Source organism: Electrophorus electricus, chromosome 23, assembly GCF_041902795.1.
Source record: "Electrophorus electricus isolate QZ-2024a chromosome 23, ASM4190279v1, whole genome shotgun sequence".
Lineage (NCBI taxonomy): Eukaryota > Metazoa > Chordata > Actinopteri > Gymnotiformes > Gymnotidae > Electrophorus > Electrophorus electricus.
Genome location: NC_137519.1, coordinates 12,455,251 through 12,467,439, shown reverse-complemented (window position 1 = coordinate 12,467,439; position 12,189 = coordinate 12,455,251). Strand labels below are relative to the sequence as shown.

General features: G+C 39.4%; 2 protein-coding genes and 1 long non-coding RNA gene across 9 annotated transcripts in view; 2 read left to right on the top strand and 1 right to left on the bottom strand.

The window, feature by feature from the left end:
• The window catches only part of strc1 (stereocilin 1), a 20,719-nt gene extending 18,001 nt beyond the window's left edge, over positions 1-2,718 (top strand). For 3 of the 4 annotated variants that reach the window (XM_081706022.1, XM_081706018.1, XM_081706019.1), the window contains 6 exons: positions 618-758; positions 957-1,099; positions 1,409-1,557; positions 1,806-1,903; positions 2,219-2,369; positions 2,580-2,718. In XM_081706022.1, coding sequence (XP_081562148.1) covers positions 618-758; positions 957-1,099; positions 1,409-1,557; positions 1,806-1,903; positions 2,219-2,369; positions 2,580-2,677 — 780 coding nt within the window. In that variant the 3' untranslated portion in view covers positions 2,678-2,718. Of the gene's footprint in view, positions 1-617; positions 759-956; positions 1,100-1,408; positions 1,558-1,805; positions 1,904-2,218; positions 2,370-2,579 lie in introns of those variants that run through there. The other variant, XR_014119509.1, reaches the window with a different exon arrangement.
• Positions 1-5,787, bottom strand: part of LOC145653176 (uncharacterized) — an 8,728-nt gene extending 2,941 nt beyond the window's left edge. Inside the window, exons 1-5 of one of the 3 annotated variants that reach the window (XR_014119514.1) lie at positions 2,205-5,783; positions 1,928-2,040; positions 1,779-1,833; positions 909-1,291; positions 595-742 (exon numbers count right to left, since the gene is read on the bottom strand). This is a non-coding gene — a long non-coding RNA (uncharacterized LOC145653176). Of the gene's footprint in view, positions 1-594; positions 743-908; positions 1,292-1,778; positions 2,041-2,204 lie in introns of all 3 variants that reach the window. The other 2 variants (XR_014119513.1, XR_014119512.1) reach the window with 2 other exon arrangements.
• Positions 5,668-12,189, top strand: eif3jb (eukaryotic translation initiation factor 3, subunit Jb). 2 transcript variants are annotated; one of them, XM_027008925.3, is made up of 8 exons: positions 5,668-5,795; positions 5,877-5,965; positions 7,618-7,684; positions 8,926-9,011; positions 9,299-9,413; positions 10,167-10,343; positions 10,662-10,735; positions 11,145-12,189. In XM_027008925.3, the coding sequence occupies exons 1-8, from the start codon at positions 5,774-5,776 to the stop codon at positions 11,277-11,279; spliced, it is 765 nt and encodes a 254-aa protein (XP_026864726.2). In that variant the 5' UTR covers positions 5,668-5,773; the 3' UTR covers positions 11,280-12,189. The 2 variants fall into 2 exon arrangements, with proteins under 2 accessions (XP_026864726.2, XP_081562149.1); XM_081706023.1 differs by lacking the exons at positions 5,668-5,795; positions 5,877-5,965; positions 7,618-7,684 and adding an exon at positions 8,203-8,709.

Below are 12,189 nucleotides of genomic sequence, written 5' to 3'. Positions count from 1 at the left end.
TAGACTTTGTTAGCAACAAGGCAGTTCAATGCTTTCCTGGAAGACAGTGGATTTGTGTTCTGTCAAAGGAAGATGGTACTAGAGTTAATAGCATCTAGTTAATAGCATCTCTTCTGATGGTAGATGCTCTTAACATGAAAGGTTATGGCCATAAACTTTTAAGAATTTAAGAAAGACTATGGATCGCATGGAGTTTTTAAACTTTGAGGTGGAATGTGGGTAGTTATGATTATAACTGATCCAAATCCAGCATTTTCTACAAAAATCAGTTGATTTTTTGTTTCCACTAAAACCCAGTTTACTTATAAACTATACATTTTTAGATACAATGAGAAACATTTGTTTAAAATTCTCATCTATTCTCATATATGATGTTCTGGTTTATCTTAATATTAAAAAAAAAATAGTTACATTTAAATTTATTTAACCCTAATTCATTTTATTATTTCTTATTTATCCACATCAAGTAATACTTTTATACACATGACTAACGCAAATGGTTAATTTTCAAACATACATAACGACTGACCAACAATTTGCATCTCTACCCTCCAGCTCACTAGAATGATTAAAAGCATGTGGTAACAAGATTACCTTGATGTGTGATCTGAATCCAGGTGTATGGTGCTGCGGTTATACCTGCTCAGCTGGGTCACATCACCACACAGCTTTCAGCAGATGAGCTGGTCTCCCTCAATCTATCTGACAGTCGCAACCTTTCAGTTCTGGGAGCTATTAACAACTGGACGAGAAAGCAGGTAAGGAGCAGTTATAACTAGTTAATAAATAGAATGCCAGACATGTAATTGATGGTCATAACAACGTGATAACTTGCTGTGATAAACTATTCTAGAAGCTTACAATTAATAAAGTAAAAAAATAAAATGAAAAGTTATTTGTGCACTTACTGTACTTATCTTTTTGATATGCCCTATAACGGCTGGCCTGTATCACAGCTGGGGTTGCTGTTCTCTGCCATGTTGACCTCCACCAATAAAAACCCCAGCCAACTGGATTCCAGCTCCTTCGTTGCCCTGGGATACATCATTTGTGGGATTGAAACTCCTGTCATTCGCAATCTCAATGCTGTAGAGTTTAGGTGAGATTGTCCGGTCTTTTGGGGGATAGATGTTCAAGATAATTGCCAATACAAGAGGTCAAATAACTGAAGAAGTGTTCCCTCTGCAACCACTAGTAATATTCACTTGTGATGATTTATAGGGCTTGCACTTTTGTTATCTGTGTTCCACAAATGGTCTTTATTCTCCAGTTCCCCTTTAATGCTCCTGATCTGTGAAAGAGAAAAAAAAGAAGAAAAAAACTTTAGTTCTTATTATGTTGGGATATTGCCATGAAGCACAGTGGAATAAAGGCTCTGTCTGACAAATATTTTTGTTTGTTCTGGCAGTAAGGCAGTGCTGTGGCTTGGCCATCTCCATCTGTCCTGCTCCGAGGACCAGCTGCAGGCTATGGTCGCTCTACTCAGCCAGAGGCTGGCATTCGGACCCATCAGCTCCTGGGGCCCGGAGATCTTCATTGAGATTGGAGCATTTGCCGGTAAAAATCCTTTTCTTGTAGCATAGTAAATGTACAGTAATGCATGTCATTTTACAAAAAGGCTCTTAAAAAATATGATGTTTATATTTCTAAAACTGGACATTAAACCATTGGATATGATGTTACTTAATTTTACTTCTGATATGACACAATACTTGAAATTATTTGCTGCTATTTACTAATTTTTGTATGTGTTGCACTTGTTTCTTTCTCTTGGTTACCTTTTATAATCTTTCTAATCCCTCTAGCTGGGATTCCAGACATGGCCATGTCTGCCTTGGTGAAGGATCAGATTGAGGGAATCACCTCCCTTGCCATCTCTCTCATTCCAGCCAAAAAGTTTGCAGTGAGTAATCCAAAATCTTCTTACCTCAGTCATCCATTCCACGCTGCTCATCTGTTTGAGCTGTCTATTAGAACTTCCTTATCGAAGGCAAGCGTGTTGGTAGTTGGAATACAGCATAACTGGCCTAACTGATGGACCTGGAGGATTAGAGAGCAACAAATGTACCAGAAACCTTTAGCACATTGTCACCTAAAAGATTCTCTGCACGTCCCACTTTTGTGTGGCTTGAGAAAGAATATTTAACCCTGAAACATTTGAACCCCAGTTCAGCTGAGTGTTTGATCTGTCCTCCTCGGCCTACTGTGCCATCCGCAGGTCGTGTTTAACCACGTCCAGATCAGCTGGTTCTCCTATGAGCAGGCTGCAGCCGTCACAGCAGACCAGCGCTCAGCACTCAGCCATATACAGCAGATCGCTCTCTCCATGGTGCTTGACCCTTTGGAGAACAAGCCTGTGGATTTCAGAGGTATAGCTTTTCTTTGAGTGAATTAAGATCTGAATGAATAAACAAACGCACAGATTTTTTGTTATACCTGCACATCGGTTAATCTTTTTGTACAACACATTAGTGTATGTGATTCTACTTGTAACATAAACACCTTGTTTAAATCTACACTATTATGGATAAAACCTTTTTTATTGTTTTTAAACCCATGTCCATTGTATGTATCCGCAGGCAGGTCATTGGGAGTAGCAGTTGGAGTCTGTCCCCTTTGTTATTTTTGCGGTATACTGGTGTTCCTGTTAACACTTTTAGTCAGTGACCAAGTCTGATGAACCATGTCTAATACACTGGGAGGAGTCAGGGGATCAGTTCACTTTTCTCAACAAGACTATTATTCTCCATCTTAAAAGCAGCGCTTTAAGTTGACACTGTTTAACTGTCTAAAGAAATACATTATGTCATGGGGTAGATACAAGAAAAGCAATACCAAAAACTTCTGATCAGCATTTATCATTTTTCTTTTCTTTCCTTTTTCATAATTATTCATATATACCTGTATCCATGTCCAAATAGTGTGTATATTTGAATAATATACTATGTGTTGCTATAGGCTGACCTTTAAAGTCACCCTGTATTTCTTAATTATTTACTGTTTTTCATGATTGCTTAAGCATGATTTTGAAAACAAGGCTTGTGTGACAAAACTGTACTCTCAATTCTCATAACCACACTTACAAGTAGTAGAACACCTCCGATCTTTGGCAAATGAAGCACTTCAATCAGCATTTATTTATAAAACCCCAGTAGCTACTGTATGGCACACACAATGTTCATCCCATTTGTTTCTGTTTGAACCAGTTGCATACTGCTTAAAACACTGTTAACATTTCTACTTTGCAGTTGATATAGTCTGGGTTTTATTTTTTAATATATATATTGTTAGAGTAAAGTACATGAAAATATTAACCAGACACAACTCTCAAGGCCAGTACTGCACACTGAAAATGTTAATTGCTCTGCAACAAGTAAAATCAGTCAATTCCAAAGGCTGCATCAGAACATATTCTAGAACATGTGACAAATTATTTCTGGAGGCAAAAGAAAGCATTCATTTAAACATTCCCTAAGCATCAGCGCATTGCCTAGTTGGATCTGGCCATAGCACTTCGTCTAAGTCGCAGACTATGTCCTCTATTGCAAGCCAGCAAGGGAAGAATCTTTTTGAATGGTGTTCTCGTACAGACACTGTAGGTACTTGAGTGAAAACCGTGGACGCTGATGAAACCACTTTTGGACCAGAGCAGGTCGGTGGAAAGATACATTGTCCCAGATGACAATGCACCTCATCTGCTCTGCATCCATTTGGTCTCTGCTATGAAAATCATCTGCAGTCTGGCTACAAATGTGAGTATGTGGGCTGTGTTGTAACCCAAGTTGGCATGGCAGTGGAACACCCTATTCTGTGTCATCGCAGCACACATTGTGATGTTACCACCATGTTTGCCTGGAAAATTATTTAAAATACTGGTTTCTCCCACCTTTTAAAAAATTTTTTTTTAAACTTTTGTCAGTTAAAACCCAGCCTCAGTTATGAATAGAATTTCATGTGGCATTGCCTAGGAATCCATTTACAAAACACTGAAAGCAGACAACCTCGTGCAATTCAGTATAGGCCTACGGGAAATTAAAAATATAAAATGGTTCTGTGTGCAACTGCTTACCTCCACATATACCTTTCTTTGAATTGGTCTTTTATTCTATAAGACCTTCCGTCAGATGACAGTAGGTAGAGTTGTTTTATCTGTATGTGATGTAATTTTTTTAAAGGATTTGCCCTAACATTGCCATCAGAATCCCCGATGGACCCTACTGAGAACTGTGGTTATTGTGGTTTAAATTTCTGAGGCATTTCACACTATTGGCCAAAACCATGTTTATGATAGCTCTGTCCTGTTCTTTTTATAATATGGGGCCTCTTCCTCCTTGACATTCTGGACTCTCAATTCAGTGTAGACCAATCAAAATACATGTAAAATGTCACAGGATGACATAAAATGCATTGTTTCAAACATGGATGCATGTTTTTGGTAGCCCAAATTACTAATGGAGTGACTCTAGTAGTGATTATACTGATTTTACTGTAGACATTAGAGAAAAGTTGTTTTTCACCTGTGCTCTTGTCAAAATGACTGAAATCCTGTTGCAACACTGTATCTACTGAGGTTGGACTGAACTCTCTGTCCAGACTGTCTCATGATTTACAACATGGTCAATGAATTTTGCTCGAAACTCATCTAATATATTTGGTAATTGTTGTTTTTTCACACATCCTGTAACTCTCCTCTCGCTACCCCTCTTCCTTCACAGGCTCAACCACTCATCCTCACTCTGTCTCTTCCTCTTACTGCAACTTTGTCTTCCATTTTTATTAAAGACAGGTAAAGTCACCTGTTGCCTGACTGGTGAGTTTGTAATTAAGCATTAAAGTGTCTGTATGACCATGTTTGATCAGTAAGTTCATAGTTCTGATATTTTTGAAAGGTAGTGTCTTGAAATGGCAAAGAAATGACATGCTAGATTTATGTTTGTAATATAAAGAAGATAATTTGCTTACAGTTGTGCTGAGCTGGGCTGAGGTTTTGTTGCTTGAGTATCAGGTTTCATTAAATGTGTGTTTTTATGGTAGTGTTGAAACAATGCCTTGTGGTCTCTATAAAATGTAACTAAATTAGAGGGACTGTTTTGTGGAATTTGTGAAATAAAAACATTACACTACCAAACAATATTATTATGAGCAATATTATTCACTGTTGTAAGATACGTTTCAATTCTGGACCTTACTTGAGTTAAAACATTTATTTAACTATAAAACCTTTCTTCATCTTAAATACATAAACAATATGCGCGTCGACAACGTATTTGATCAGAATTACAGTGGAGTTTAATTTAAATGATCATCGAATTGTAATAATGCTGTATCTGTAAACCTTTCTATTTTGCTCTATATTCAAAACCTTCAATCAGAAGCTTAATTGTGAAAGACAGTACATTAGCCTGAACATGTTATTGACAGAATTAGTACGCCGTCTTTATTTCCAATTATCTAGAAAACCATGTACTGTGAGTCATGCCAGCGTAAAAACCTAATGATGTTCAAATTATCTTAAACCTGGCTTTTACTTACGCCTTTTCTTTTTTTTCTACGTCGCATGTTTTCAGAAATTACTTTCTCCTTTCGGCTTTGTATGTATTGTGGTTTATGGATACTTTAAGATTATCAACATTTCATTTGGGAAGAAGCATGGAGGTTTGCGTTAGCTGCACCACACGGGGGTGTTGTCCCGTCATCCACTCACCCTAACCCGCACTACCACATGCTTTTCTAACTAGCTACTTTAGTAGTTTGATAATCCCGCACACACAAGATGGCCGATTCCGACTCTTGGGGTAAAGACCTAAGACGTAGTTTTGAGGTTTGATATAAATGTTAGTTTACGTTGTTTATGTGTGTCTGTGTCTCTGTTGCAGACGCGGACAACTTTGAGCCAAATGAGCCGATAAAAACGACAGCGCTGCAGGACAGATGGGAGGGCGAAGACGAGGAGGACGACGTAAAGGTAATTTAGCTAGACAAGACATTATATCCAACCTCGTAACTACGTCCTCAGTAGATTTGGGAATCGCCGTGCCTTTAATTAACCCGAGGGTCTTGTTGTTGTTGACATAAGAGGTCAAACTCCAAGCCGGCTAAATACCACATGTTTTTAGCCACTTGGCTAGCTAGCTAAGGTTAGCTGGATTGACAGGCTACTAGCTAGGTAACGTTATGCGTTCGCTGGTATAGAGATAACTTACCTGTCCGAGCTGTCCAGCTACCCTATAACGTTAGGTAACGTTAGTTGAATCTGGTCCTACTGCTACTTTTACAATATTAGCTAGCCTAGCTAAGCGATTAGCTGGTAGTTGGATATTGAGACGGTCGTGACGCTTACCGGCACGTCTGTCTAACGTTAATCCAGTACGGCACTGGTTAACCTGGGTAGGTGGGTTAACTAGTTACCTAGCTCCCCAACATTCACTATTTGGGACTGGTAATCGTTCACTAGCTGCCTTGTTGGTTTGAAGCTGGATACCTACTTAACTAGCTAACTAGCTAGCTAGCTATCTTAGCTAACTAGCTACCAGGTGACAGAGTTGACAGGCCATGTAACGTGTCTTAGCGAGATAGCTAACGATGGCTATCTAGCCAGCTAACTGCGAACGGTTTCTCGTGTAATCACACGTACCCAACTCCGTTTATAGCTTCTTATATTTACCACAGTGACAACAGAAGAGGAAGTCATTTCGTTTAGCATACGCGTCTTCCTAATGTGCTGACTAATTTAGGTTAGCCTGCTTAGCTGTAAAAAGCTCGTGGTCTCCTAACTGGGCCTTGCGAAAGTTAACGTCCAGCCTTGATGTTTTGCCTTGTCCTGGCAGCTGTAACGAAAAGTCATATCTGTCTACACATCTGAAATAACAGCGTATGGTCCCACAGATCTGAACTATTCAGCAACAACTGCCAACCTTTTATTTGACGCCAGTATCGTATGGCTGCACTGAGTCATGCTATGCAACTTATGACACTTGCTGTGATCCAGAATTTTCTCATGTGACGCCTTCACTTCTACTTCGGTCACACGTGGTGTGTATGTTGTGTATAAATACTTACCAACGTTATTTGTACGTAATTTTGTGGAAAGGGTCTGTTCTAGTTTTTCAACAGCTTGCATTCAGTATTTATACTGACATGAATAAACTGCGAGAGGTCACGACGTTTGGTCAAGGCTGGGCTTGGTTTTAACGCTGCGTAATTGGTAAATTGTTTGTATTTCTGATATGTAATTTATTTTTGCTCATACCACCTTAATATCTGGCTACATATCTTGCATTGTGTCGAGCAGTAAAGTTTTATAATGTGAATACATTGTCACAGAATGACCAGAAGTGACGTCCAGGCAATTTGAATAAACCTCACAATAGTTTACGTGATAAAACGTAAGATTTGTTTAGTTGTAAGTTGCATAATCAGTGCACCTTGATATTTCAAGAGCTTCACTGTTACTCCAGCCGTGATATGACATTTCGCATCCTGCATAACCTTTAATGCCATCATGCAGAAGTCTGTCAAAGTGATCCATTCTCTTCCTGTTACTATTGAACTGTCATCATTAATCATTTTTTTTATATAAAAATGACACTAACTCAGGTTTGTTATTTTCTCATGCAGGATAACTGGGATGATGATGAGGAGGAGGAACCGAAGGAGGAGGAGGAGGAGGAGGAGAAAAAAACAGGTGCTGCTGCAGTCTAATGGACGACCAGTCTAAGTAGCTCCATAAACAGTGCCTTTGCCATTCCAGAACTATTTGAGTTGTCTAAAAATACATGTGTTGGTTGAGGTCAGCTGTGTGATGCATTTACCCTCAGTTTGGGTTGGCAGTTCCTTATTGGTGCTTTAACAAATAATTTAAGCCTATTAAACCATGTTGGCTTTCATTCATTTTATCTACTTATTTGATTGCTATAATGTTTTTTCCCTCTGCTGTCTGGACAGCTGCCCATACAAAATTGCATGATTTCCACATGTTCCACTTATGCTGTCTGGCAGCCAAGCCCCCTCCTGATAGGTCAGCATATCCCCTTCAACAGATATGGACTGGGACAAACAAATGGGTCCTGGTGGTCCACCACAATCGATCGGCCACCGCCTATCACAACTCCATCCTTGTGGTCCCAATAAATATGTTTACCCACTGTGCACTTAAATGTGTGTACCTACTTCCCCCCCCCCCCCCCCCCCGCCCCCGCCCCCCGTACTATGACACTGACTCACTTTGATACCATTACAGTGGTTATCTAATCATTGACATTAATTGAATTATAATCGTCAGCATGGCGTTTTACACATTCTGCCTTCCTGTGAGTCCCTGCTAATCATGCAGCTGCTCCTTGCTCACTGTATCAACAAAACTAGTCCCCTGCCCCTGCTCTCGCTGTTGCTTGGCATCCCTGTGATGCATCTCTGACTGGCAGTGGTTAGCCATCTTCCTCCTGTTTCCACCTGCTGTTCCTGCACAGTGTCAGGTGCTGTAGGTGTTGAAGCTACAGGAAATTGTTATTTTTATCGATATCGCAGCATCCTCTCTAGTTAGTTTTTTGTTGGTTTTTTTTGTTTGTTTGTTTGTTTTTGTTTTTACACAGTCATGCATCTTCCATGCACCCTACTTTCACTTTTGCTTTGCCATTGAACATCCATCCACAGATCTTTGGCACTGAGCCACACCATCTGACATGAGAAACAGAGGACAAGAGGAGAGAAGTGGGTCCTAGTAAAGGTTGTCATTTGGCCAGCCCAGTGTCAGTATAGAAAATGTACCAGTTGGACCGATGCTTTACGGGCCAGTCACTGGCAAATAATTTTTTATTATAAATTTAATTATATCAGCACAAAAGGTGCATTGACCCACACGGAAAATGTCCGGTACACCAGATTACCAGCCATGCCCTCTAACAAGTGTGTCTGTTCCTCTCACAGAGGTGAAACCTCCAGAGAAAAGAAAGATGAGTGCTAAACTCAAAGAGAAAGAATGTGAGAAAGAACCTGAGAAGCTGAGCATGAGGGTGAGTATTGTGTGTGATAATTGTCATTGTTTGTTCAGTAATCTGCATACAAAAATGGTATTTGAGTCCAGGATCAATTGTGGCTTAGCTCACGAAACCAAAACTCTAGATATGTAGACCTACTTCACAAGACTTTATGAATGCCATCTCTGGAAACCAGCCAGTAATCTTAGAGATTAATTCATTTAGTCTTTTAAAGTCTGTATTTCATTTTTTCCTATTAAAATGTCTCCACAACAGCTTTGAAAACTATTCCAAAATGTCACCTGTTTCAAATGTTTGCATAGATACAAGAGTCACAGCCCAGTGTCCAACTGACCTCTGAGGAGCAAGCAGCTGAGAAACTGCGTCTGCAGAAGCTGCAGGAGGAGTCTGACATGGCGCTAGCCCGGGAAGCTTTTGGTAAGAAAGAGGTCTAATAATGAAGGCTGAATGCAGACACCCTACCTGGGACTCAAACCCAGGTCTCACAGGAGATAAATGTGAGCTCTGATCACTGGACCAAAGAGCCAGCTCACTGGCAAAGCAGCCAGAGCACCCTTTTAACCTTCTGACGGACTCTGTCAGATCTATTGGATGCAACAAAAGAGCGTTCACCTTGTCATTGGAAGATTGTGAATTCGAACCCCGGTCATGCCAGCCATACATGGCCAGGAGTGAGTGATTTATAACAAATGTATACTAAACTCCTTATAGGCAGGTCTGAATGTATACAAAAGCCCTTACAGGCGGGTCTGAATGTATACGAAAGCCCTTACTGAAACGCCTGTTCACTCGATGGCTATCTTCACAGTGCCCATGGGCACTTTTTCAGCCTCAAATAAATGGCTCCTACATAACTGGGAAAATGCGTATAACCGATATCATTTAAAAATCATGTTTACAATCACTTATAATAGAGGTAAAAGATTTTACTACATTCACCTACAACTGTTTCTAAAGTACCGGTGACAGCAGTTATGTCATACCATGAAAGAGTGTTTTAACTGGAGGTTAAAGTGTATTTGCATATGGTTTCAATGACAGTAAACCCCAAGTAATTCACACCAGGTCATGCACTGCATCTAAGATTTAGGGTAATGTCTCTCGTGTATATCTTGCAGCCAAAGATTATAAATAGTATAGGTTGTGACAGTTAAAACTCTTTTATTGCAGGTGTTGAGACAACGGCAACCACACATAGTGCCTCTAGAATTGAAGCCATGTGTCCATCAACTAAAGACGATTTTGTAGCTTTTGAGAAATTGCTGCGAGACAAGATATCTCAGTTTGATAAGTCAGTGCATTATTGCAGCTTCTTGGAGTCACTGTTTCGGGAGCTTTGCATTTCATGTGAGTACAGTTTATTTTCCTTCTGTACAAGTACTTTTTGTACGATGTGTTTTGTTTATGATAGCAAGATTTCCACCTGATCTGTCCAGTAAAAAGGCACTGTTGTTGGCAGATCTAATTCTGGCAACCAAGTGCTTTAGACTTCTGGGTTTGATATTACTTTATAGACTATATCTTTTAGCCAAGTCGCACCCTTTTTTTCTGCCAACAAAATGTAAAAATGTTTGATCTGTATTTGCAAAATATTGAGGTAATAGTCATATTCTCAAAGTGAGGCATGTAGCACTTGACTAATTTGTGTTGATGTGTTTTCCACAGTGGAGGTAGATGACTTAAGAAAGATCAGTAACTCTCTGTCGGTTCTTCTCAGTGAAAAACAAAAGCAGGAAAAGGTAGGTTATGAGGCCGTTCTGCCCTATTTACACATTGGACTTTATGAATTTGGAATTGTCTGCAGTTTCTGCTCATTCTATAGTATATAGGCTCTTCACATTTGAATAGAACATGTCGAAATAAGCATTTGCCGCCATCCTTACTAAATAATTTTGATCATGCTGCACCAGTACAATTTTCCATTTTTCTTGGAAGTAGAAGTGTAATCCCTCATTTGTGCAGTAGAGGTTGCCTTTTTTCTTTTCTTTTTTTAAATAAACCTTGGCAGTCATTTTACTAAAGTTCTTCCATGATGAACCTTGCAGTGTTTTGAGAAGCCAAAATGACTTTAAACGATCCATCACTATTGTATTGCATTATAAGTGATGCGGGTATTTAATTACTTATGTTGTCATTTGATATTCACAGGAGAAAGCCAAAGGCACAAAGAAGAAGAAGAAAAATGTTCTTGCCGGTGGTGGTTTAAAAGCAAAACAGAAAGACGACCTGGATGATTATGGGGACTTTGATGGAGGATACAATGATTACGAGGACTTTATGTGACAAAGGCTCATCCCCACACCCCACCTTGTCCTAACCTTCCTCTTGCCCGCTGTACCCTAACTGGTCCTCACATATTCAGCATCCCTTCACATACATCAGTGCCATCCTGGAGTAAACAGAACACTGTCAACGCTTTACATTGCTTCAGTGGTCAAAATAACTCTTGGCGAAGCTGCTATCACCAATATTGTCCTTTGGTGACAAAAGGAAAATATCAAATTGCCTTGTATTTACAGCTCTGCCTCCAACAAAGACTTTAGGACGAGACATTTTTTGCACAAGTGTCTTTTCTCATTGGCCTAAGTGTGGATTACAATGCCTTATAGATCACATTGTAGAAATCATGTTTATTTTTAACTGAAATGGCTGAAGGTGTTAACCTCTGCAATTTTAAATACATAGAAAAGAATGTGATATTCTATGCAAAATAATTGTGTACAGCACATCTGGATTGAAAGTATGGATATATTACTGTTAATGTGGATGTTTCCACAGAGTAGAATATTGTATCTATATTTTGATCACCACTTGTCCGTAACAGCAGCTGCACATAATTCAACCTTTTTATTTCTGTACAAATCAGCATTTACAGACACTACACGGAGAGAAGTGGTGGTATACTGTTTTGAAAAAGGGATGTAAAAGCTAAAGTACATGTAAATTTAACCTACAGTTTCATGAATAACTTTCACAAGCTGAAAGGTTTTGTTTTTTTTTTTCCTAGAGGTATGCTGTTAAAGGAGTGTGTATTTTCGTTTAAATTCTCTGCTCTCATGCTGGTAGATTTAAATCACTACTAATGCAGGAATGTGGGGCTCAGACATTTGTTATAGCTTCTGCAAGCTTGTATCAAGTAAGAGAAGGAGCAAGCTTACTGGCTACACAGACTAAATGTCTATATCTACAACAA